General features: G+C 39.5%; 3 protein-coding genes across 3 annotated transcripts; all 3 read right to left on the bottom strand.

The window, feature by feature from the left end:
- Positions 1-8,950: 8,950 nt before the first annotated feature.
- On the bottom strand, positions 8,951-11,300 carry odam (odontogenic, ameloblast associated). The gene is made up of 9 exons (XM_069166889.1): positions 11,241-11,300; positions 11,101-11,136; positions 10,955-11,002; positions 10,552-10,797; positions 10,370-10,426; positions 10,171-10,293; positions 9,348-9,380; positions 9,140-9,202; positions 8,951-8,986 (listed from the first exon to the last, which is right to left on the bottom strand). The coding sequence occupies exons 1-9, from the start codon at positions 11,298-11,300 to the stop codon at positions 8,951-8,953; spliced, it is 702 nt and encodes a 233-aa protein (XP_069022990.1).
- Positions 11,301-13,727: 2,427 nt separating this feature from the next.
- On the bottom strand, positions 13,728-15,128 carry scpp9 (secretory calcium-binding phosphoprotein 9). The gene is made up of 6 exons (XM_069166705.1): positions 15,078-15,128; positions 14,833-14,991; positions 14,586-14,660; positions 14,410-14,469; positions 14,061-14,111; positions 13,728-13,919 (listed from the first exon to the last, which is right to left on the bottom strand). The coding sequence occupies exons 2-6, from the start codon at positions 14,980-14,982 to the stop codon at positions 13,842-13,844; spliced, it is 414 nt and encodes a 137-aa protein (XP_069022806.1). The 5' UTR covers positions 14,983-14,991; positions 15,078-15,128; the 3' UTR covers positions 13,728-13,841.
- A 3,511-nt stretch (positions 15,129-18,639) lies between these two features.
- Positions 18,640-26,606, bottom strand: sparcl1 (SPARC-like 1). Its single transcript, XM_069168120.1, has 11 exons — positions 26,524-26,606; positions 25,457-25,512; positions 25,241-25,306; positions 24,042-25,145; positions 22,715-22,823; positions 21,956-22,077; positions 21,742-21,862; positions 21,501-21,637; positions 21,097-21,245; positions 20,382-20,530; positions 18,640-19,336 (listed from the first exon to the last, which is right to left on the bottom strand). Exons 2-11 carry the CDS (start codon positions 25,508-25,510, stop codon positions 19,308-19,310), a joined length of 2,040 nt encoding a protein of 679 aa, XP_069024221.1. The 5' UTR covers positions 25,511-25,512; positions 26,524-26,606; the 3' UTR covers positions 18,640-19,307.
- Between the last annotated feature and the right edge of the window lie 375 nt (positions 26,607-26,981).

Raw genomic sequence — 26,981 nt, 5'->3', positions numbered from 1 at the left:
GTTTTAAGTGTTTGGCAGACCTCAAAGACCTTTAGACACAGTTATCTAGCATCAACCTCAAGTAGATAATATGACTCATTAAAATGCATTCCACACTTAAAATAAGAGACATAGATGAATCTTAGGATCGTTGTTATGATTTGTTTGAGCTAGTCCACAGGGACAGGGAGTTGTTTTAAGGCTTCATACAAAATGTGAGTCAAGATCAGCTGCTATTTTTTACTCATTATTTAAAGAAACAAACAAAAAAGTAATGTGGGCAATATTTTTGATTTTTAGTCATAGCTAAATCTGATGCATCTTTTCCTGCAAGTACACTTTTTACGTACATTTCTATCCCTCAGTCATCTAAGCAGTCAATGTGTTTTTCTATTTCTATTAATGGTGTGAAATGTATGTGGTGATTCAATTTGACCACAACCTTCACAAAAGGGAGAGATCATGGCTCTGAGGTGTTGTGAAACAGTAAGGTGTTGAAAATGGATGTGATTCAGGTGGGCTGTTTTAAGTTGTAGACATTGATTCCTTCTTTCTTTATGTACCTAATGTGTAAGAGCTTGTCTCTCTTACTGCAGGAAAATGCAGGTCAGGTAATAAACACCATTGCAAAAAATATATGCCTGAAAAGAAAGAATATTTGCTAATCAATTCTGTTAATTAATAACGACTTTAAAATGTTGTCATAGTTGCTTACTGTATAACAACATTATAGTTTGTTCTAAACTTACTCAAAATTAGTCTGAATATCTGATCGATATGTTGAACCTGATTTTAAGGAGAAAAGAAAAACGTAATCCACGTATTTTTCATCTATACTGTTTGTTTAGCAGATACTATATGAATGAGTGAGTTTTGATTCACATGTTGAACTGAACTAGAGTAATGAGTGTGGAAATGCTCTGGTTTAAACAACATGATTCAATTTTATTTTTAAACTCAACAGTCGTGGATTCTCAGTGAAATGCAACAAACTGACACAGGACAGATGTCCAAAAATCTATTCAATGCTGATTTTTATTCATTTTTGGTTTCTGGTTGAATTTCAGATTTAGGCTATTGAGCACCAGTGACATTTGTGGGTGCAGCTGTTGTAGTGGTAGGTGCAGCTGTAGTAGTTGTAGCTGCAGCTTGGAGGAGGGCAAGTAAAAGCTGCAGGAACTGTTGTGCAGACACCGCATTGGACGTAGCCTTTGAGAAAATCAGAAACATGTCGTCAAACAAACAGCACAGGATTCTCTCAGAAAGTAATTGGCATTCATGTGTGGTTTAATTGGTAGTGAGAAGACAGTCACCTCATTTGAGTTTGAGTTTGAGTTTGAGTTTGAGCCAGAGTCCGAGCGGGCAAGTCGTTTGTGCGCCATGTCCATCTGTAGAAATCCACAAGTTGCAAGTTTGATATCGCCCACGTTATACTTTATAAGAATAATGATTATAATGCATCTAAAAAAAAATGTGTATTAGCTGCGTTGGTGCTCAGCACAATTAGTTTTATAACAACGCTTTTAAAATTATGAGATGCAGCTGCATTTTTCTTGGCCTTTTCTTTCACGTGGTTAGGTTCAGTAAAAGATCACGTTTTGGATTACAATAAGTTACTTACATAAGTAATGTTACATAGGTAAAAAGTTTATTTACGCTACCAAAGTTAAATTTGTTTTTTAAATTTACATACTCATGTTACTTCAAATAAACACATGCTGAATTTGTCTTTCTCACGGACCCAAACAGTTGTCTCTTGGGTCAAAGCCCCATGTTTGGTCCATCCGAACACCTCTCATCCCCTCCCTACATGAACACTTTTCATACTCCACCACCTGACTTCCTTCTCAGATATAGCCATCTCACAGTTTTTGAGCCGTTATTGTAAAACTGAAACATTTCCTGCTGTGGAACAATGTAGCTACTACTCATTTTGATGTGAAACTGCTGCATGTGATCTCTGATAATGATAATGACTTACCGGCTGAGCCAGAGTGAGGCTCAGGAGGCATCCAAGCACAAGCAATACCTTCAGCATGGTTTCAGTGATCACACCTGTTGAAACAAAAGAAATAACAAAGTCTTGCTCAAATTAACAAGTTGGTCCAAGCATGTTAAAAGTTCACAGAAAATACTAAAAACCAAGGTTTCGTATAATTACCGTCAAGTCTTCACAAATTTAGCAGAATACCTGTAGATGATCCAGGAGGTTGTTGTAGTGTTGCTCTGAATGTCCAGTTCCTCTTATATACAGTTAGAGGAGCCTCATTGTTGTGAAATTGCAATTATTAAGAAATCTTCCAGCACCACATTCTAAGGTTGTGGCTGATGATTAAAAACCACACCTGGACAGGATGAGATGAATATGTTGCACTCATTAAATACTGTGTCTCATAAATAATCATAATCCTACGGTCCGATGGATTTGTCAGACATTTAGATATTAATATTAATTATAGTATACCCAGAAAACATATTACAATACCCTTCAGTATTGGTAGATTGGTAACAGATGTCACACGTAGAAATAGCTGGTCTTACGATGACAAATCTCAAAGTGACTTAGTGGCTCAGGTAAGTTTCAGGCAACACCCAATGAAGCTTATGTTTCTGCTTGCCTTCTCTTGTTTAAGGAAATTGTTTTTTATTCAGGATTAAGACACTCAAATAAGAAGTACATTCACACAGTATTAAAGTCCAAGTTTTGTTTTGTGACTGTCAGTCAAATTGTTGTCATGTCTGTCATCACATATTGTTGACAAGAAAAGGGATAAAAATCGTTTGTGTAACTTCTGTTTTGCACATAATTAACCATGACTAAGATTTGTTGTTTTGATGAATGTGTGGTGTGATAATGTCAGATGTCTGATGTAAGCATCAATGCATAATGGGCTGTAAACATATTTGCACAGTGCAGGTGAGTGTTGCAGTAAATGCAATAGAGGAAGTGACTCGCTGTCTTTGATTCATTTTCAGATTCAAAATTAAATATTGTTGAGATTATTTAGAAGAAATGAAGGTCCTGTGGATCGCAGCCTTACTTTTAGCAGCAGTAGCTGCTCAAGTGGATCTTACTTTTGATCGTAAAGCTATAGCCTGCCGTATATATTCTTTAGAGTCACCCAGAAATGAACACAGGACAAGTTTTGATTTATGTTTCAAACTGGTCATGTGTAATGCTATTTTTTTTCTCTGTTTTTCAGCTGAGGCCAAGGAGAGATGCAGAGTTCCCACCTTTAAGTAGACCCAAGATGAGTATAGATTCTGAGGTAATAAAAGTGTTCTGCCCTGGATCCAGATGCTCCCAATCTTCTGCGCTTAGGTCATCATTCCTCAGCCCATGTTCAAACAAAATCCTGGTGAAGGAAAATCTCCACCACAAGTCATCTCATCTCAGCTCTTTTCCAGTTCTACATGCCAATGAAGAACACTGTGTGTGGCGCATAGACAGACTGGGATCTATAGTTTTCGAGAAGAATGAGGATGATGATAAGCCACCACTTTCAATAGATGATCCAGCTTTTCTTGACATAATGGATACAGAAGTTTATCAAGATGAAGGAAACAGCTGGTTAGCACCTTTACCATTCCGCTCCCCCAGACAGTGCCTTCCAAGTAACAGACACCAAGTAATGAAGCGCTGTTTTACTCTCGGGAAAACATTGGACAGAAAACCCGACATGAAGAGGCAGTACATTGACTTCATGCAGAAAAGGTTTGACAATGATCCTGTACCTCCACTGGAGAAACATAAAGAACACTGGTACTTACCATTATTTGGGGTGTACCACCCCCAAAAACCTGATCATTTGAGAGTGGTGTTGGATTCAAGTGCTGAATATGACAGAGTGTCGCTGAACAAAATGCTTCTTAGTGGCCCTGATTTAAACAACACCCTTTTGTTGGTTCTGCTTCGTTTCAGAAAATAGTCTGTTGCATTCACAGCTGATGTGCAGCAAATGTTTGAATGTTTTGTGGTACAAGAAGAGCACAGATATTACCTCAGATTCTTGTGGTACAAAGACAATGACCTCATCAAAAATGTGAGGGACTTCAGAATGAAAGTTCACGTGTTTGGAAATAGCCCCTCACTAGCTGTGGCTATTTATTGCATGAGGCGTGCTGCATCTGAGGGCGAGGGAGAACACGGCTTTAATGCCAAGCAGTGAGACATTCTTATGTCAATAATGGACTTGCATCTACGCACACCCCTGAAGAAGCTATTGACCTCTTGACAAGAATCCAAAAGATGCCAGCAGAATCCAATTTGGCATTACATAAGATAGCATCTAACAGCCACAAGGTTATGGAAGCCTTCCCAGCTGATAATCAGACTAAAGAGCTGAAAGATTTGGACCTCAGAGTGGATGATCTCCCCCTACAATGCTGCTTGAGAGTCATGTGGAGACTGGAAACAGACAGTGTCACATTCCATGTTTCCAAAGAGGAAAGGCCATACACTCGAAGAGACGTTTTGGCCACTGCCAACAGTTCAAAGACTCCGAGGAACACTACAAATTAAAAAAAATGGCAGATTTGCCAACCGACAGGTTCTCACCAATGCCACCATTCACCAATGTCGGTTTTGATGTCTTCGGTCCGTGGACAGTGATGACACGTTGCACAAGAGGAGGAACTTCAGACAGCAAATGCTGAGCAGTGCTTTTCACATGCATGTCAACAAGCGCTCTTGAACATCGAGCCCGTGGAGTCAATATCCACATCTAGCTTCATCAATGCACTGAGAAGATTTTTCTCCATTCATGGACTTGCTAAACTTCTCCGCTTAGACAGTGGTACTAATTTTATTGGTGCCCATACGGAGTCGAGTATTGATCCCAGTGATGCTACACTGAACAGCAACCTTCAGGAAAAAACCTGCACATGGCAATTTAATCCCACACATTCCTCACATATGGGTGGTTCATGGGAAAGGCTCATCGGTGTCGCGAGGCGGATCCTGGATGCATTGCTTCTCCAGTCTGCGCACACTCGACTCACACATGAACTATTGAGAACCTTAATGGCAGAGGTGATGGCAATAAAGAATGCGAGACCACTGGTGCCGTTGTCTTCAGACCCGGACATCCCAGCTGTTCTCACACTAGCCATTATCTTGATTCAGAAAGCAAATGATTTATCGGCACCTTCTGGCAACTTTGGCCCAGCAGAGCTCCACACAAAGCAATGGAAAGAGGTTCAGTGTCTTGCAGACACTTTTTGGAAGAGATGGAGAGGGGAATACCTTGCTACTCTTCAGAGTTAAAGAAAATGGACAGAGGACAAGCCCAACATCAAACTTGGAGATGTTGTTTTGCTCAAGGCTAACCAAGCTCACAGAAATAAACTGGCCTGTGGGACTCGTTATCAAGACATTCCTCAGTAATGACAAAAGGATTCGCAAGGCAAAAGGGACTGAGAGTGTTTCTGAGACTGATATCAGAGATGATCGTCCTTTTGTCTCAGGGACAATAGAAATGTACTCTCTTACTTGTTTGATGTTTGTATTTTATGTATCATGTTTTAGTGGTACAACTGTATTGTACCAGGCGGGGAGTGTTCTGCCCTTTGTTTGAGTACATGTTCATTGGAAAATCACATTTTTGAGTCCACCAGTGCCCCCTCCTGGTCATACATTGGCAGTAGCTTTAGACCTTGGGATTTCCCCATAGAGTCCACAAGGCAGCATAGAAAGCACATGGTCCTGCTTCCTCTGCTACAATTTATCTTCCACGTTGTGGTCTTGGACACTATTTGTCCGTGAGTATTTGTTTTAGTGACTCTTTTCACGTCATAGGCATAATTTATTTGCTGTGTATTTGGTTTGCTTGAAGTTTTGTTTAAAACTGGCTTAATTGGTGATTAGTATAGTTGTTAGCTATTACTTGGTGCCTTGCCATGTGACTTAGTGTTTCATTACTTAGCTACTTGGTAATGTGAGTATAAGTATTGTTCTATATTGATTATTTTTGCTTTTAGTTCTTTGTTGTAGTTTTACATGAAGTGATTGAGTTAAGTGAGTGATCTTTATTAAATTCAATAAAGGATACGCCTCGTGTTTTTTGGAGGACTTCACACTGTTAGCTATCTGTCTAGAGAGGAACACTCAAGGCGAGGACAAAATAAGAATTATCTAAATTACTCAGAATATCTAATGCAAATAGTGAGTTTTGATTCACATGTTGAACTGAACTAGAGTAATGAGTGTGGAAATGCTCTGGTTTAAACAACATGATTCAATTTAAAAAAAAAAAAAAAAACTCCAACAGTCGTAGATTCTCAGTGAAATGCAACAAACTGACACAGGACAGATGTCCAAAAATCTATTCAATGCTGATTTTTATTCATTTTTGGTTTCTGGTTGAATTTCAGATTTAGGCTATTGAGTAGCAGTGACATTTGTGGGTGCAGCTGTTGTAGTGGTAGGTGCAGCTGTAGTAGTTGTAGCTGCAGCTTGGAGGAGGGCAAGTAAAAGCTGCAGGAACTGTTGTGCAGACACCGCATTGGACGTAGCCTTTGAGAAAATCAGAAACATGTCGTCAAACAAACAGCACAGGATTCTCTCAGAAAGTAATTGGCATTCATGTATGGTTTAATTGGTAGTGAGAAGACAGTCACCTCATTTGAGTTTGAGTTTGAGTTTGAGCCAGAGTTCGAGCGGGCAAGTCGTTTGTGCGCCATGTCCATCTGTAGAAATCCACAAGTTGCAAGTTTGATATCGCCCACGTTATACTTTATAAGAATAATGATTATAATGCATCTAAAAAAAAAATGTGTATTAGCTGCGTTGGTGCTCAGCACAATTAGTTTTATAACAACGCTTTTAAAATTATGAGATGCAGCTGCATTTTTCTTGGCCTTTTCTTTCACGTGGTTAGGTTCAGTAAAAGATCACGTTTTGGATTACAATAAGTTACTTACATAGGTAATGTTACATAGGTAAAAAGTTCATTTACGCTACCAAAGTTAAATTTGTTTTTTAAATTTATATACTCATGTTACTTCAAATAAACACATGCTGAATTTGTCTTTCTCACGGACCCAAACAGTTGTCTCTTGGGTGAAAGCCCCATGTTTGGTCCATCTGAACACCTCTCATCCCCTCCCTACATGAACACTTTTCATACTCCACCACCTGACTTCCTTCTCAGATATAGCCATCTCACAGTTTTTGAGCCGTTATTGTAAAACTGAAACATTTCCTGCTGTGGAACAATGTAGCTACTACTCATTTTGATGTGAAACTGCTGCATGTGATCTCTGATAATGATAATGACTTACCGGCTGAGCCAGAGTGAGGCTCAGGAGGCATCCAAGCACAAGCAATACCTTCAGCATGGTTTCAGTGATCACACCTGTTGAAACAAAAGAAATAACAAAGTCTTGCTCACATTAACAAGTTGGTCCAAGCATGTTAAAAGTTCACAGAAAATACTAAAAACCAAGGTTTGATATAATTACCGTCAAGTCTTCACAGATTTAGCAGAATACCTGTAGATGATCCAGGAGGTTGTTGTAGTGTTGCTCTGAATGTCCAGTTCCTCTTATATACAGTTAGAGGAGCCTCATTGTTGTGAAATTGCAATTATTAAGAAATCTTCCAGCACCACATTCTAAGGTTGTGGCTGATGATTTAAAAACCACACCTGGACAGGATGAGATGAATATGTTGCACTCATTAAATACTGTGTCTCATAAATAATCATAATCCTACGGTCCGATGGATTTGTCAGACATTTAGATATTAATATTAATTGTAGTATACCCAGAAAACATATTACAATACCCTTCAGTATTGGTAGATTGGTAACAGATGTCACACGTAGAAATAGCTGGTCTTACGATTTCAAATCTCAAAGTGACTTAGTGGCTCAGGTAAGTTTCAGGCAACACCCAATGAAGCTTATGTTTCTGCCTGCCTTCTCTTGTTTTAGGAAACATTTTTTTTACAGGATTAAGACACTCAAATAAGAAGTATATTCACATCATGTCAAGAAGTTTCACAGTTTCAATGTCCAAGTTTTATTTTGTTACTTCTAGTCAAATTGTTGTCATGTCTGTCATCACGTATTGTTGACAAGAAAAGGGATAAAAATCGATTGTGTGAAGTAACTGCTGTTTTGCGCATAATTGAGATTGACTAAGATGTGTTGTTTTGAGAAATGCGTGGTGTGTCTCAATGTCAGATGTCTAATATAAGTTTGAATGCCTGGTGGGCTGTAGACATTTGCACACTGCAGGTGAGTCTTGCAGTAAATGCCATGGCTTAAGTAACTCGCTGTCTTCGATTAATGTTCAGTCATCAATTTAAATATCTGTGTGGAGATTCTCACTGCTGCTCAAGTCGCTGCTTAAGTGAGTCTTGCTTTTGATGATACAAATATTCAGTATATATATTCCTATAGGCGATCCTGAAAAACCGTAGAACCACTTTTGATATGTTTCAAACTGGTCATTTATAATGTTGATTTTTCTGGGTGTAGACACTATAGGTAATAGAATAGACGTCAGTAGCCACTCAGGTCCACAGTTGCATTTACTCTGCATGCTAAGTGTGGCTTTCATTCCCCGGAATGTCACCCACATACTGTTGATGGAGGTAAATAATATGATTTAGTTACTTGATTCAAGTTTTTTTTCATAAAGTATTCATTAAATGTACTTTGTAAACTACAGCCTCTTATGAACTTGTAGTATGACTCCATGAACCCTCAGTATGAGGGCAGGGGAGAACATATTTCTGATAATTTAAGGAAATTATGGTTCAAAGAAATTCATGTAATTCATAATTTTCCTGTAAAGCCAATATTTGTGTACCACAATAGAATGCAAATTTTCATTTTTATTTTGGCAAAGTTCTTTATTGAACATGTTATCAAAGCAAAAAGCAATTTCCAGTAGGTCTCAGTCAGGCTGTGGGCAAACACACGAAGTTTCCCTGTTCACCTCGTTGTTTGTTCCCTGGTGACATCTAAGGCTCAAACAGGAAGGGGAAGTTGGCATTACCCTGCAGAGGAAAAAAAAAACAGCTGTTTGACCATCAAGACTCAAATGCTGCAAAATAAATGACAGCAATCATGTAACACAAGGCTCTGTGTGTGTGCATGTGCATGAATATGTAAAAGGTTTTAAAAGTTGAGTGCCCCTGTATAAAATATACCTCATCAATCCCAGGACCAGATGTGTCGCCGCGAGGATTAGGAGGGATTGTGGTAGCCTCTTTCTGTGTCCCCAGTGGCCATGTCTGTCACAGCACACCGTAAGATAAACAAAGTTACAAAAACACTGAAACCAAAATGATGCACAATTCTTACTCAGTTTATTGTTTAAATTAGGAGAAATAAAAGACAGATAATGAGAGCACTCACTTTTTCTGTCTGCAGTTTGGGCTTGGAGGCCTGCTGAAATTAGACAACATGCATGAAAATTCAATGGCAAAAGTCAGAAAGTGAATGCATACTTAATATTTTTTTTCCCAAAAAACACAAAGCCCACTACATTACCAGATAAGAAGAAATAAAATACAACAAAATATAAATATCAATAATAAACATATTAATATAGAATAATATCACATGTTTGGGAAAATAAACCACACATACTACATTGTCAACCAAATCTAAGCATTATCTGCAAAAAAAAAACTATCAATAAATAAAATGAATTGACACCTTCCTGAACATAAAAACTTACCGTACATCAGTAGTGATAAATAAAACCTGTATGAGATGTATGAGGTATATTTCAGCACTCAGATAGGACTTTAATGCCATGATTTCAGCAGTCTGCTGCTAAGACAGGTTGGCGGTGTGGTCAGTATTGCAGACAGTTGCATCACAGTCATGACTCATCATCTACAGCTCTGTTATTAGCATTCAGTCCTGTCATTAAGAAAGTATTGCCTGTAGAAGATCCAAAACTTAATTCAAAGCAATGCAGTTGCTATTCATGTTACTTTTAATATACTGTGAATATTTGTGTGAAGTATATTTTGCCGAGTTTGTCCAAAAATTAAGTGTGCTGGTCTCTAGAAAACACATTTTCATTTAACAAAATGTTCTTAAAAATTGCTCTTAAAGAATGCAGCTTCTGAAGAGAAACTGACTGCCTTCAGTTTGTTTTTTATCAATAAGCACAGAGAAACTGAGATCTGGTTCTTTTCTGTGCTTCAGGTTATTTTCTGTGTCTGACCTGCAGAGGAAGCTGTGGTCTCTGTGTGGTTCTCTCCAGGTTCTGCTGGGCATTGTTGGGCTGCAGCATCACAGTGTTCCTCTGCTGGGGGTACCCATAAGGTGGTACAAAGTAATGGAAGCCCTGTGGATAACATAATCCATTTAGATCAGCTCTTAATAAAGAGTCCAAGAACCGTCCAATAAGTTTAAATTCAAACCTGCTGCCTGTGAAACTGAGGGAATCCATAAGATGGATACTGAAACTGTGGAAACATCTAGAGGAGATTTAAAACAATTATTAATTCATTCATATGACTGTGAGGAGCACTGCAGCAGCACAATGACAACATAAAGTAATTAAACCACACTATTGTTGTGTTACAAGGCTGCTTGTTTGTACCTGCACTGGGTTTCCGGCCTGCTGATGGACATTAGCAGCATTGGGGTCCTGTGGAGGTCCGAGCTGCTCTTGCTGGCCGTTGGGGACAAACATGGGTGTCAGGTGGTTGCCTTGGTTGGGGAACAACAGCTGGGGCACCTGGGGGCCAAAAGGTCCTGCCATTTGCGGGTTCAAGTTCACCATCTGTGGGGTGAGCAACACCTCGGGCTGCTGCTGCAGCACAAACTGTGGTAGTATTGAAGAGGCCTGGAGGATAGCAGTCATGTGTGAGTTTACATGTTATTTTCCAAAGAGAACATTGAAGTGTTTTAATTAGACTGAGGAAAGCACACAGTAACTCTTGAAACTTTGTGTTGGTTAGCTAAAAGAATAGCAGCACAGCGTTGGAAGGTACAGTCTATACCTGTGCTTGTCCAAGAGCTGCAAGAGTTAATCCATTCAGTCTCAGGATCTGAACATAGAAAATGGTGGAATTAGACCATTTTTATTTCCTAAGTGACAGAAAACGTGACCTGACATCCACAGATAAATGCTTTAACAGACGTTTACCTCATTGCTATTGCTTGCAATGATTCCAATCTGCAACTAAAAGAAAAGAAACATTTAAAAAAAAAAAAAAGCAACACTTAATTTCTTTTTCAAGATGTCAAAGTGTTCATATGATGCAGCAGCATACAGACGTAACTCACTGGCAGAGCAAAGCTTGTCCTAAATAGACAGATGAACAAAACGGCAGTTTGCGGCTTCATGTTGTCCTGCAGTGCAAAAACAGGCATAACTTCAGTGAATTCATATTATTTTGTTAAACTTCATAAGACTCTACCATACATTTTACCAGGAAATAATGAAATGATGAGTGCCACAAACTGTTCTTACCGTTACTCTGGTTCTGCTTTCCCTTCCTGAGTGTGTCTCCTCACCTTGTCCACGTCCCTTTTAAATTCTCTACCACCAACCCATCCAGACAATATGTGGTCAGTGTGACAGACATTTCTCATGGCATCAGACTCAGACACTTACAACACAGCACAGGTGAGTATGTCATTAAGTGTAAGTCATGTCTCTAAATACCATGACATGGTCTGTGTCAAGGTTTTAAGGTTTTCTCTAAATCAATAAGTCAATTTTCAAAAGATTTCAAAATCATTAAATTGTCACTGTTTTGCTTCGACAGACCAACATTCTTCACTTTAGGTGTCCAGTTCACATAATGCACTTCTTTGATTTTCTCTTTATATGTTAAGTGCAGCACTTCAGGGTGTAATTATGGACACTAAAACCAACAGGAATTGTGGCATGTCATGAGAAAAACAAGAAAAACAAGAATTGGGAGCTTATAATCAGACATCTGTCATCATGCTCAGGCTGATGTTGCATTTCTATTTGACAATTCATTGGTACTAATGGTTGACTGTGTTCGAAATGTTATGCTTAGGATAAAACCAAAAAAACTGAAAACATTTTAACAGTTATACACAGAAACTGTATGGAAAACTTGCACTGCTTGTGCATCATATGTAAAAAATGTAATGTTTCATTACGGTGTGTGTGTTTTGATGCACACAGACATTTTTTTTTTTTATGCGGGCCCGAGCACCGAATGGTGCGAAAGCCCAAACATCAACCTCACGAAACGTGGCACATACATCGACATACATGAGACGATACATCTAATATGTGTTTTGCGAGTGGGCGTGGCCAAACGGCTCACCAGTGCCCCCTAAACTGCAGCCCTGGCACCTGGTTTCACCTACATGCACCAAAATGTGTGGATATGTTTATAACACCGAGATGTACAAAAAAGTCTCTTGGCAGCATGACCTCAACTAAACAGGAAGTCCGCCATTTTGAATTTAGTCGCCTTTTTTGACTTTTCGCACGTGTTGTATTTTAACAAACTCTTCCTACAGATTTGATTTTGTCAATCGGTGTGCCCGTGGCGTGGCGGCCATTTTGAGCATCTCGCCATGAAACTACAAGTTGCTGTAACTTTTATGTACATATTCCGATCTTCCTCAAACATTACACCTTTGATAACAGTACTGCCCTGAAGACACCTGTATGGTAATATTCGATCATAGTCATAGCGCCCCCTGTTGGCAACAGGAAACGAGAAATAAATTAAAACTGCAAGCGGGGATATGTGCTGCACCTCGGGCAGCCGGGGGTCCCGACCCGCTGTGTGAGGGCCCGCATATCACTGCTTGCAGTTTAAAAAAAAATTTAATTTTATACTCAATAGTTTTTTGTTTTGGTTGAAATGACAATTAAGCTTCAACTTGTGTCCAGGTAGATCCTTTTCATAGCAAACATTTTGACATGTCATAGCAATAAAAGCACAGAAGTTACTGATAATATTAACAATGGTTGTGTTCTTTTCAAGTGGCCACAACAGTGTGACAGTAATGCACAATACTGGGACCCTGGAACTGAAGCAGCAAAAAGGAACTGAACTATCGCTAGTTACACACTAATGATGCACAGCTGTGTTTTTCTTATTCTTACAAGCCAAACTGTGTTCTGTGAAAACTGCCAAAACTGAATCTGACAAGTGTTTCATGCTGCACCAGCTCACATCTGGGTAAGTTATGTGCTTTAAGTTACATGAACAGCTGCAGTGAGTCAAATCTGAAACTCCTCTTACTTCTGGTTTTGTTTTGAACAGTCATCCAGATCTGGCGAGAACCTAAATCAAGATTAAAGACTTGCACTCTGTTTGCTGCTGCCTTTAATTGAACCAGATTCAAGGATGTTTGTTTTATGTTCTAATGACTGTTCTTATTGTTTTAATCACTGTTCTTAATTGTTTTTAAATTTCCTTTTTCTTTTGCCTTGTGTTTTGATGCTTTTAATGGTTTTATGTGAAGCACTTTGAATTACCTTGTTGCTGAAATGTGCTATACAGATAAACTTGCTTTGCCTTGCCTTATCTCTGTATCATGAGCTGGAGTTTCACAAGAAATAGGCTTATTCCCAAAAGGCTTTTCTGCTATTTTTCCTTTAGATGGCAGCAGAGATCCAGTATGAAGTATATTCAGCTTGCAGTTAATTGACAAAAGGTTTCTGGTCATAACATATGTTGGTGTGAATTCATACACAACAAACTTTGACTCAAAGTAGAATACATTTATTAGAAAACAAACATGTAAACTGATTAATTGGTTTCAGGGTATTTTTGCCTCTCAAAACAAGTAAAACAACTGGAACGTGAAGACAAAATTACAGAAGTATAAAAAGAATTATAAATTTGTTTTATATTTCATCAAAAGTTAATGTTACAGTGTCCCAACTCAATTATCTTCCTGATGATTGTCTTCATCATAGGTGCCTGTTGTTGTCGCTGCTGTTGATGCAGCAGGAGCTGGAATCTGATTAAATGATGAGGGAACAGTGAATGAATGAATAAGCAGGACAGTCTAAAAAACAATACACATAAAAAGACAGTGTTGATGATTTTTGAATTCCTGTTCACACATCTGTTTCTTTGCTTGTAATGTACACAGTCTCACCTGAGTGTCCACAGTCGCCTTCAAGGTGCTTTCTGATTTCATAATTTGACGCTGGAGAGTCACAGAGCAACATTTAACTAGTGTAATTTTCATTCACATGAAGTATCATTATAAAATAGATAGATAGATAGATAGATAGATAGATAGATAGATAGATAGATAGATAGATAGATAGATAGATAGATAGATAGATAGATAGATAGATAGATAGATAGATAGATAGATAGATAGATAGATAGATAGATAGATAGATAGATAGATAGATACTTTATTAATCCCCAAGGGGAATTTTTTTTAATTGATGATCAGTAATAAATTGATGTTGTAAAACAGGTGAGTAAGTGATTACCATCAAAGGTCCCTGATTAGGATTAATTTGAGCCATTTGGGTAACTCCCATGAAAGGAAGCTGGCAGTAAACAAGAAAGAGAGAAATCGAATCATTATTTGTGGTGCTCTAAAGCCTGAAACACTGCAACATGAGATTTGTGTCATTAACACCACCTCGGTATGTGACAAACTAACCGCATTAACAGCAGGGACTCGGTACACATTGGGGATGGGGGTTGGCACAGCAAAAGCCGGAACTGCAGGAACAAACTAGGGAAAATATCAATCATCATTATTGTGGGTCGGCATTACTGTAAAATTATTCATATAAAAGTTCAGTGACCTCAACGTGTTATGTTGTTACTATAGTATTATGTAGTTAATTTAATGACATGTCATGCATTTTCCATAGACTGATCGAATGACAACCATTTGGGCTGACCTGAGCAAACTGAGGCTGCCCAATAAAATCTGCTCCACCACCTGCAACAACAGGTGGGATGAAACCTCCAGCCATCAACCCAGGGTTTGCTCCGCTTATCAGTCCTCCGTTCATACCCGGTATCAGTCCTCCATTCAGAGCTGCCAGCATCCTTAGTCTCTGCATGGATATGGAAAAGTGTTTGTTATGGACTAGGATTCAGAATATTGTGCTAAACATGAATAAATTCATAGTCTGTACATTACCTTGTCTGCATTGACCTGCAAGAAATAGAAAGACAAGATGTTAGATAGATAGATAGATAGATAGATAGATAGATAGATAGATAGATAGATAGATAGATAGAGAGAGAGAGAGAGAGAGAGAGAGAGAGAGAGAGAGAGAGGGAGGGAGAGAGGGAGGGAGGGAGGGAGAGAGACAGACAGACAGACAGACACAGATTGTACTCACATGGCAGATGGTTGCTGCAAATGCTGTGAGAAGAAGGAACTTCATTTTATAGCTTGAAACCTGTAAAAAGAGAGCTACTTTACAGACCTTCTATTTCTATGTGCCCAGAAGGATAACAGGAACCTACTGCATGTAGAACACCTCTTATCATTCCCAGAGATTATTACCAGCCAATTACAGAGGAGAACACCAACCTGTTCACACACTATTTTTGTCACCTGTATGTCATAGAAACTTGACAATATGACATCTTCTTTTTCTACAATACATGATTTAAAGAAATGTAACTCATCAGCTGCCTGTTTAAATGACACCTTACCGTGTTAAGCCATCTGACATTGTTCTCAAACCAGCTGAGTGACCACAGAAAAATAACAAAAAAACCATAATGATTCAGTGTCTTCGGATGGATTTATGGGTTTCTGGGATGCTACTGACTTAAAACCAGTATGAAGCGTTTACACGCTGTGGGTTGTGGTGACGGGAGACAAACAACTGACATCACCATCAAGTGCTTTTGACCATGAAAAATGTGTTTGTGTTTACTTGTGCAATTTCCGTTGTGAGGACCAGTTTTAGTTTTAGACCAGTGAAGTGAGGCCATTTTGATAGAGTGCAGGACTTTTTGACAAAATGAGGACATTATGGCTGGTCCTCACACCTTCAGAGGGCTGTTTGAGGGACAATACTTGGTTTTCGGGTGAAGATTAGAATTAGGTTTAGGTTCGGGTTAGGTTTGAGATTAGATCTGATGGTTAATGTTAGGGTAAGGTGCTAGGGAATGCATTTTGTCAATAAATGTCCTCAAAGAAAACTGTGTGTGTGTGTGTGTGTGTGTGTGTGTGTGTGTGTGTGTGTGTGTGTGTGTGTGTGTGTGTGTGTGTGTACTTGTTCAACTATCTTTGTGAGGACCATTAGTTTAAGACCACCGGAGTGAGGACATTTTAACAAAATGAGGACTTTTTGACAAAGTGAGGACTTTTTGATAAGGTGAGGGAACTTTGGCTAGTCCTCACTTTGTTACCTTCGAAGGACTGTTTGAGGAACGGTTTTAGGGTTGAGTTTACAAAAAAGTTTAGGTTAGCTGTGATGGTTAAGGTTGGGTTGAGGGGCTCGGGAATGCATTATTTCAATAAATGTTCTCTGAAAGATAGCTATAGGAACGCATAAGTGTTTAACTGTTTAAATTCAAATCAAACATTTTACTTATTTACAGCGAGCAGCAAACTGTGTTTTAGACAATGGTGTGACTTTAGGAAAACAGTTGAATATAAATGACTTATTATGATTTGATTCATGTCTAGAAATACAAATTTCATGTTGCCTGCAGATATATTAGAATGCAAAATTAGAATACTTGCTTCAGGCATGACTGGAGGCCTAACTATAATTTGTGATTATTTTATATTTGCCTCAAGCTGATTTCCACTCAGCCATGCAGTCATAAAATATATGCAATGAGCACTATCATACTCAGTCCTGATGAAACGCAGAGCATCTTTTTATTTGTAAAAACTTCATGTTACCAATAGACAGGAATAGATCCAGTATGTCATGTTTCATCAGCACATTTTCTCAACCATCACATTGTTTGGAGCCATTACATTCATTCCCTGTGTGGTTATTTTGTCACATACTGAGGCTGTCTGGGAATGTTTTTTCTGCTGCTGACTGGGCAGCCGACAGCAGACCAGGTAAACACCCTCTGTGGGAGTCTGGTCTGGCGCTTTCCTTTAATTACACACAGTCATGTAGGTCCAATTAAGAAAGATGGTCTTCCTTTATTTTCAGTTTTATGTTGTGAAAAAAAGCCATTTCTTAATATACATGTTTGTCTGATTCATGAAAAGTTTAGTTTTTATTGTATTCATTATGTCACATGTTGTCCACTCTCACCACATATCGTGACACATGTTGCTTTATTCAACAGGAATGGGTTCTTCTATGAATTCAGCAATGATAGGTTACGGATGTTTTTCACATTTAGAGACCCAAATCATCATGTTGCAAGTAGCTACAAGCAGTGTCCTGTAAATAGAAGTTTGTGTATATTTTTAGCAGTCTCTTACACAGAAATAAATGCCATAAGAGGAGTCGCACCCATGATGCTGATTTTATTTACTGTTTTGTTTAAGCACACTTTGATTGACTTATTTTGGGCGAGATGATGTATGTGTTGAAATAAAACAACCAACAAGGACTCAACAGTGCAAACTTCCATCATTTATTGGTCATCAGTTATGATGACAATGTATGATAACACTTTAGGAGTTTATCATGCGAGAGGGTCTGTAATCTGGATGTAGGAATGAATCGTCTCATTTCACTTGCTTCTCCTCCATCTCCATCCCAGAGCATTCTTCCTCTTCTTCAGTAGCCATAACCTTCATCCCCAGACTCTGTGTCCTCCTGAGACGAGCTGCAACTGAACGCTGAAACCTCACTCTGCCACTTGGTTTCCCACCGCCACCAGCAGCACCGCCAAATTGTTGTTGGTTATTCAGCCCGGCCAAAGTGATCAGCTGCACCTGGCCCGGAGTCAGTACGACACGCTGAGGGTCTCCTCCGGCATTTCTCTGTGGCAGCACTGCAAACAGCGAGACAGGCCCACCCCTGGCATGCCGAGCAGCCACCTGCTGCTGTAGAATCACGTTGGCTCCACCTGGCTGCCCCACCAGAAATGACCCACCTTGCTGGAGAGCTGCGATGGGAATAAGTTGCTGCAGGGGAGCCTTACCTACAGGGTTCCCAAGTGGCTGGATAAAGAATGATCCATCGAGTTGGACTAAGTGGGCCACAATGGGTTCACCATTCAGTGAAAGCCCATTCTGAGCGCCAGCGTTGGCACTGATGCCAGCCGCTGCTCCCCCATTGTTATTCACACCCACATTGACAAGTGCCTCAGCACTCCCTGAAGACACACCACCCTCCACCACAACTGCCAGGGTCTGAAAGATAATCCACAGTATGCAGAACATGTTGGATCTCAGTGAGAGCAGACAGTCGACAGGTGAACAGCTGCTTCTTTCTGTACTTATATAGAGAGCGTCAGATTGAATGATTCCCCACGAAGGTCCAATCAGAATCTCAAAACAACAAGTTACTGTAATCATCATGACTAAGCTGCAGGCTATTTTTTGTTTTGTTGCCTTACATATGGCCATTATTCAGGATTATGTGGCAAACCAAAACCAGTGACCTGAATTCCCAAAACCCACTGTTGCAGAGGACATAGGGTATATTCATGTCACGAAGGCACACAGAAATAGGTCGATTAATAAAAGGTGACATTAGAGCATTAACTGATGTTTCCCACGGCCTTTTGGGGTCCCACCAAAATGATGCAATGACTTTATTTCAGGACTTTATTCATCATTAACAACAGTGTTCACTGAAATATTCTATGTCATGTTATTGTGAAGTGCTTTACTGTCCATAAAACTTTAATTAGAGCAAACATAAGATCAGAAGACAAACATTTACAGCAATTGCTGCTAAAATAAGAGACACAGATTTACATGTACTAGTATAACACCAGGGAGAAATGAGCTATTAAACCGTTATAATTTAAAAAGTAATTCTGCACTAAATCACTCTAACATACAAACCACAGTTCTTTTTAAAGCCTGACACTGTATACTTTACCACGCCTTCTCTATTAATAAGCTGTTGTAAACTTCCCCCCAGTTTGGAATGCATTTGAAAAAAAGACTGAATAAAACTGGCTAAAAATAACTCTCTTTTATACTCTAAAAAACAATTCTAACAGCCTAGTCTGAATTACAGATCAACGATTTAAATTTCCAAGCTTTGCCTGACAGAAAATAACAGCAAGGATTACCAACACTTGTCCATTAGAGCAGGTGGTAAAAACAGTTTCTTTCAATTATACTTGTCAGATTGTTTTGTGACGTTTTGACCTGACAATATATCAGGAGATAAATTGTTTACAGAAGCTTTTGTTTCTCGCTGCATCGTTGGATCAGCTTCTACCAGCTTTGTGTAGTAGATGAGGTTCAAAATGCTCAGAAAAGCAGGTTGACATCCATATCCTCTGTGGAGAAAAAAGTTAAATGGAATGTAAGGTACATCAAATGGTGAAAAACAGTCATTTTCCCACTTTCCTTGGTTATAAGGATGAATATTAAGCTAATAATGACAACTGCTTGTGAAATCATCAGATTCCAAACAAATTTCACAGCGACATAGGAGTTGCGATCAAAAACATCTGAGACTGCTCCTGTTTCGAGTGAACGCTGTGTAGCGCCGTGACATCTACAGAGCAGAGGGAACCTTCACAAGTAAGTATTCCAAGTTTCGTTGCTCAATTAAAATCAGCACCTGAGTAACACATTTTTTTGTGACTGCTGGCGCATCAGCGATTTCTCCATGGACATCAACAGAAGTGTCAAATTTTGTAAGACGGTGCATCAGGTCAGGACGTCATCCAAGTGGGTTTTCTTTTCAGTCACAAGGTTGTGCAGCATGAAGTTGCCCCCCAGGGTCAGACTGTCAACACCAAATTCTAGTCTGATGTTGTGAGATTTAACAACCAGACATACACAACCTGAAAAGGGGTACAGTGGAACTTGGGTGACATGACAATGCACCCGCAACCTGCTCACTATGCATTAAACGCCACAAGTTTCATGCTCACTAAAACAACTTCGTCCTTCCCCACCACCTCTTCTCTCATTCTCAGATTTGACTCCGTGACTTCTTTGTGTTCCCAAAAAATGTGACTTTGCTGTGCGCTAACTGCTCTAGTGTCAGGTCTATAGTTACATCGCAGAGGTGCACATGCCACGGCTCACAAAAATGTGTGTAACTCAGGTGCTGATGTTGATCAAGCGACCAAACTTGGAATTGCTACTCATGAGGGATATAGCTTCCCTCTGCTTCGTGCATGTCGCGATGCTCCACTCTGTTTCTATGCCACAGGAGCAGTCTTTGACTTTGTTAAATGCCCCTCGTATACAGTGTTGTTTTTAAAATCTTAAAAATATATAAAAAATAAATTTAGGTTGGAGCTCTTAAATAGCTCTATGATTTTGTTGGGCTTGTGTGTGTTTTATTAAAACACATGCTGCAGCTCTTACCAGTTTTTATACCAAAACAGGAGGTCCACTCTTTAAAGGACACCTGTTTGTCTTTGTCAGCGTCGCACTCCTGAAAGAAACGAGAGGTGCAGTGCTCCATCGGCACCAGAGGGACCCTGAGCGGGGCCAGCTCTGAGTGGGATAAGAGCCTGAAGAGAATGAACAGAGATTGGGTTTTAAATTATTATGACCCCATACAGTGAAGCCTGCATCATGACTGAGTACGAGGTTTCCTAATATACTGGGCCGGTATTGGATTTTAGTATTGGATAAGCCCCTCTGGTTGTTTAACTCAGATATGACACAGGTATTATCATGACTAGATTTATATTGTTTTTAAAATAATATATGTATGTGTGTCACAGGTGGTTGGGTTATTCTATCCTGTGCATCACCATGATCTATATCTGTCATCACTCCTGTCCATGCAACATGGAAGTGAACAAATATACAGTGTAAAGCTCCAGTTTATAATAGGAGCTTTGGTTATCTAATTGAAGGCTATTGACCGATTTAACTGCGGAAATCAAATCATCAGAATGGTGTTTCAAAACACTGTAGGTGGAATATTGCAGTGACCTTGGAGTTATTGGCTTCTAAAACCCATTCGGTTTATAGAGCAAGCATCCTGTAAGAATTTTAGGATGCAAGGGATTACAAGATAATGGTTGGCCAAATTTAATATTTATGATCTCAGAGATTATTGAAAATGTACCTGTCAGAAGGGTGCTGGTCCAGTTGAGCAAACTGCCAGTGTACTGGGTAGATGTACATGTTATAGTTCTTCTCAAAGTCCTGCGCAAGCAGCTCAACAGAGTGATCACCAGCATGAAGGCGCCTCTCGCTCTCAAAGATTTTCTTCACCTAAAGAATATAGAAGACCACAGTTTGATTGGTTTTGATCTAACAATTTACATTTAAAATAACTGTTCCTTTTCACTAGTGGAAACTGACTGATTACAAACAACAAATTGTTGATGATAATACAGTATATTTACTTCAACCTGCAGCAAATAAAGTTTTTAATATTTACCAAAGCCATGCTAACACTGGTGCACAGATGCCTCAATTAGTCTGTTTCAATCTATTTTTAATAATCATTTGAGGAGTGTGTCTTACTCTAAAACGTTGTTTAGGAGTGAGGAAGCCGGGGGACATGGAGTCATGCTCGTAGAGCTGCAGCAGCACATTTTTCAGCCAGTCCCTCATTCGTAGAGGGAACTGGACCAGCTCAGTGTCCGCACATTGAGGTATCACTGAGATGGAGCAGGACACAGAAGAAGAAAAGTTTGAGTCAAAAAGGATTTTTTTTTTCATGCATCACACCAAAATTGCTGTTGCTTTACAGTGGTTATCTCACGTTTGCATGGCCCAGTGTAGTCCAGATGAAGTCTGTGTCCTCTCTTAGTTCCTTCCAGGTTGCATTTTGTAGAAAAGAGTTCGCATGACGTATTATATGTTGTATTGTCTGTCCCACAAACCTGAATGGAAACAATGATGTTTAAACATTAATTCAAACCTAAGCTTAACTTTCCTTTCTTAACTTTAGTCATCATCTGATTGTACATACTTACATTATCAAATTCACTGACACTGGGAGGACATTCTGATGGTTCTTGACACACACAAGCAGGCTTATTGTCTGCATCAAGTTTACATGTTTTTCCACGTTTGCAACGGAAATTGTCACATGGATCTAGAAGAAAACACACTGCAATTATCTCCGACCTATAATTCATCTGATATTTTAAAACCCTGATATAAATGACAGACAGTCTTTTCCTGACTGGTTTTGTTTTATCTCAGTGGAAACCAATGTGCTGTAACCACCCCACATTCCTCTGTCATTAGAGTTGGCACAGTGATGAAATTCAACTTGATCGCTCTTATTCACTCCTTAAGCCTGCAGAGCTCTGTTTTGGTAGTGACTGTGAGGCAGAGTGGCACTATTCATGCGGAAGTTGGAGCAAAATGATCCAGTCAGCAGATTCCCCTGTGAGACTGTTGGGATAGTGAATGAGTCATTGGTGAATGCCGCTACAGCCGCTGAACAGACACAATGGAAGACACTCCATCCTCCAAAACCAAAAACTAATTATCTGAAAGATACATTTAGACCAAATTTTTGATTATTTTACCAATTTCAGTCTTGTTTTAAACTAAAGATGTATTTGAGTCTTTTTTATTATTATTATTATTATTTTATTTTAAAATCCTGTTCTATTTTTTTCTTTAATAACTGTTAACCATTATCAAATGAGATCTAAAAATACCAACCACAGGAGGCCAAATGGGATACTTTTGACAATAAACAATCAACAATAAACACCAACCTGCAGGGGTTTCTGGGAGATGTATGCTTCCATCAAAAGAGGGCCTGGCCCTGGGGTACAGATCCACTGTAGCTCTTATCTGCACTGGATTCATACCAACTAAAGGACCCTGGAAAAGTAAAAAAGAAAGATTTAAAAGAAAACTTCATGACATATGGAAAATATAGAAATGATCCAATTACTTATCAGTATATCTGATTGCAGCAGACAAGCAAAGGGAAATGTTAAGTTGATGAAAACTGGGGTAACAGATTTTTTTTTTTGCCACTAAACTTAACATTAATATAGTATCACCTTTTTCTGACTGGATAGCAGTTGCCTATTTACACAACCAGCAGATATAGAATAACAACAGCAATAATATTAGTCTAAATTGTGGTCTCCAACAGCCTTTATTTGCCAGTCAGCAGTTCAGTTTGTTGGATTTAGGCAGATCTATTGGCAAAAATTAAACATATTCATAATTATGCTTTCATTAGTGTTTAATCAGCTGAAACTGAGAGTAAATGTACTTAGTATAGGCACAAAAAACACTTTGTTAGGGTTAGGTGATCATTTGACACGTGCGTTGCATTTAAGTTACTACTCCTATAAACTTATGCAACTTTCGTCATCATGGCAACAGTAGCTGCAGTTTTAAAGACTCTCCCGTCTTGTGGTTGGAAACAGGAAGCAAACAGCAGTCTTCCTCCCCCAAGTCAACTATTGTATTAAATCATCAACCCAACCATCCTCCGCACAACAAATCAAAACTCACATCACACACGTCTTCTGAACTGCGTCACTTATCCGTTCGTGTGGCCATCACGACAAAGGACCTTAATTGACCTTCCATTGGCACTGGTCCCGTCGTACTGGCAATTGTAACACATCACGTGCAACCACCACATAATGTAATGTTGACATGTTAAGGTCATTTCACGGAAGGTCCAAGGTCATTTGATGACATGATACCAAATTGTCATTATTTAAATGACCGCTACAGGTCGCTTAACTTTAAAATACAACTGTGGGTTGTAATTAGCTGCCAGCAAAGAAAGACCTATGAGGTTGATTTCCAGTGGAAAACAGTCTCAGAGGAGTTTGAGATGAGGGGTGTTCACTTGGTTGCAATCTGCAACCTCGCTGCCAGATGCCACAAAATCTTACACACTGGTCTTTTTCATGATCCGCAATGCTCACCAGCTAGTTGCTAACTCTGTGTGTCTGCTGTTTGAAGCTGGACGGGCAGGGTAACTCTCGGTGGGTTTGTCATGTGAGTCGTTGATACACAAATACTGATTAGCCACTTTAAAGAGAGTTAATGGACAGATTGTGTATGCATTACCCATTTTCCTGCCCTTCTCCTCTTTGCGTTGTGGACTGCATTGTCAATGCTGCTGTCCTGTGACTCCTGAGGATCCTGTTGGCTCTGCTCTTGTCCAGGTTGTGTTTCCTCTCTCTGTGGAGAGTGTTTCCTCGCCCTCTGGTTTTTCTTTTGCTTCCTTGTCTTTCCCTTGGTGTGACTTCCACTTTCATTCTTACTCTTCTCTTCCTCCTTTCCTGACAGTCGTGACCCCGATTCAAGCTCTACGCTGCTCTTTGGTTCTTGAGGGTCCACATTTGGTTCAGGTTCTTTCTTATCGACACTTACATCTCTAGATATAGCCGATGAAGTGTCGTAATCGGACTCTTCCTGACTGTCCGCTGCCTCAGTGTTTTGCATTTCTTGTTCATAGTCGTCAGCAGTTCTGGGAAGATCTTTCTCACTAGTTCCCGTCTCTTTTACATCTGGAACATCTGGTTTTGGAGTAGACTGGGTGTCATCAGTGATTGGTTTGACTTCAGCTGGTAAAACCTGTAGAGGTTGCATTGCGCCACTGTCAGCAGCGTAGTCAAGATCGACAGGAATCTCTGATTCTGTGCTGCCGTCTGTTTCATCCAGCAGTCCCAATTGCTCATCTCTAACAGCCATTTTGCTGACAGACTCTTCCCTCTGTTCCTCTTGAGATATCTTCTCCACCTCCTCCTCTACTCCATCTTTCACATCTTCCTCCTCCACTTCCTCTTCATCAACTACTTCTTCCCTGGTTTCTAAGGGTTCATCCAACTTGCTTTCCTTCCCCTCAGCTTCCTCAATCTCAGTGGTCTCCAAAGCCTTGCTTGACTCCACTATGCCTTTTTCAGCCTCCACTTCTTCTTCCTCCAGCTCTCTTTCTTCTGCTTCCTCCTCTTCTTCTGTCTCTTTCTTAAGGAGGTCGACCAATTCCTCCTCACTCAGCAGGACTGCTGTGCTTTTCTCTCTCTTTTCCGCCACCTCTCCATCCTCCTTGCCAGCGTTAGCATTGTCCTCGGTGCTCAGTTCCTCGTCTTCCTGCTCCTGATTGCTGGCCTCAAATGTGACTAAAGTGGGTAAGATCTGTGGCTTGTTGTCCTCATCTGTGATAACATCCTGAACCATGAGAGAGGGGAAAAAAATCCATTAAATAGTATGAAAATATCAAATGTTTTAAATAACAAACTTTAAAATGGTTAACTCCACTTTACCTTTTCTTTGGCTGTGTGTAAAGACTTATGTGATCCATGATGCTTTCCATGAGGTTTACTTTTTACCTAAACATAACAGGAATAATTATGAATGTTCCTCTGTATAGTAAACAGCAAAACAAAAAATCATATTACATCTTTATTCCCTCCAGACTTTTGTTTGGAAGAAATTCTAGTTGTCAACTAGGAAAAAAAGAGAAGGACTTTGCTACTTACAGACAGAGCAAATGTCGCTGCCAGTAAGTAAAGGAATACTAAGCAGGCCCTCATACCTGTAAAATTCAAATGAATGGTTTAAACATTGGATATAACTGTTCAAAAAATGTATGTAACTTATATTATTGTAAGTCACTGCAAAGTGGAAAATCTGAGAAACGTTTTAAACTGAGATCTAAAAAGCAAGTCACAAACACTCTATGCATTATATCCTGACTTCTAATTGGTCGCTCCGAAGATGTGAACTTGGCACATTTTTCAAAGTTGAAACACATGAATGCATCTGTATGCTGCCAACACATTCATGACAGGCGGAGCTGCGGGACTGGCCTCTGCTGTTGTCATGGTTACAGGCCTCTGAGATGCGCCTCGCTCTCAAAAGTCACATTCAGAGCTTGAGTAAACACCAGTGGCTACCAGACTGGAAAAAGTTGACTAAGTCCACAAACTTTTTGTCTCTGTGGACGGAAACAAAACAGATTACTGGGACTGTCCAGCGGGATCAAGGCTCTGCGGTTTAGCACAGTAAACCTTGAAATTGGTGCAGGCAGCAGGACTGCATGTATGGAAATGAATCAAAAAGAATAAATCACTGAATATTCTTTGATATCAATGATTAAGAGGCAATGTTACAAAGGAAATGTACATTTTATCATATAAAATATGATAAGAAGATACTCTGTATATATCATGCAATTCAATAAAAATATGAAAATGTATTGTAAAAAAATAGTACATATACAGATTAGACTATGTACAGGTATGGGTGAGCAACATTTAAATTTGTCTACTCTATGTGTAATATATAAGTAAATCACACTATAAACAACGCATCAATAATCACTACCTCTTAATATATACAAAAATAATCGAAAAAGGCACCACTGTCAAAAAATACTCAAAGTAAAGCATACTTCAGTATAATCAAGGCAGCAGTCACTCTCTGTATGCCACACAACAGTTTCACTGAAAACTAGTTAAAAAATAAGATGTCACACCCTCCTCTCATAATCATTAATAAACTGCATTGCAAAATAGTGTTAAAGTCTCATTAAATAGGATTTTACCTGAGGCTGGCGGTTGCAAAAAAAGTGAGAATCCCGCATAAAACACCAGAACGCGCCTGTGTTGAACCTGTGAAGATGTCCTTTTGTATTCAAGAGAGCACACACATTGTCCACACAAACTGGCATGCTATACGCACGCACGCACGCACGCGCGCACACACACACACACACACACACACACACACACACACACACACACACACACACACACACACACACACACACACACACACACACACACACACACACACACACACACACACACACACACACACACACACACACACACACACACACACACACACACAAAGTTTTTTCGGGGTCTAGGATGCCAATGCTAACTTTGGGAGGGAGGCAGACAAAGAGATCTCACATTGAAGTTTGGTTGGATGATCTACCAAAAAAAATCTACAATCTCAGTTTCCCCAAAACATAAAAAGCGCTGTGCAGAGATAAAA

This window comes from Embiotoca jacksoni, unplaced genomic scaffold, assembly GCF_022577435.1.
Source record: "Embiotoca jacksoni isolate LCO1_2020_lvr unplaced genomic scaffold, fEmbJac1.0.p SCAF_4, whole genome shotgun sequence".
Lineage (NCBI taxonomy): Eukaryota > Metazoa > Chordata > Actinopteri > Embiotocidae > Embiotoca > Embiotoca jacksoni.
Note: the sequence above shows the minus strand (reverse complement) of the source record. Positions and strands in the feature narration are given on the sequence as shown.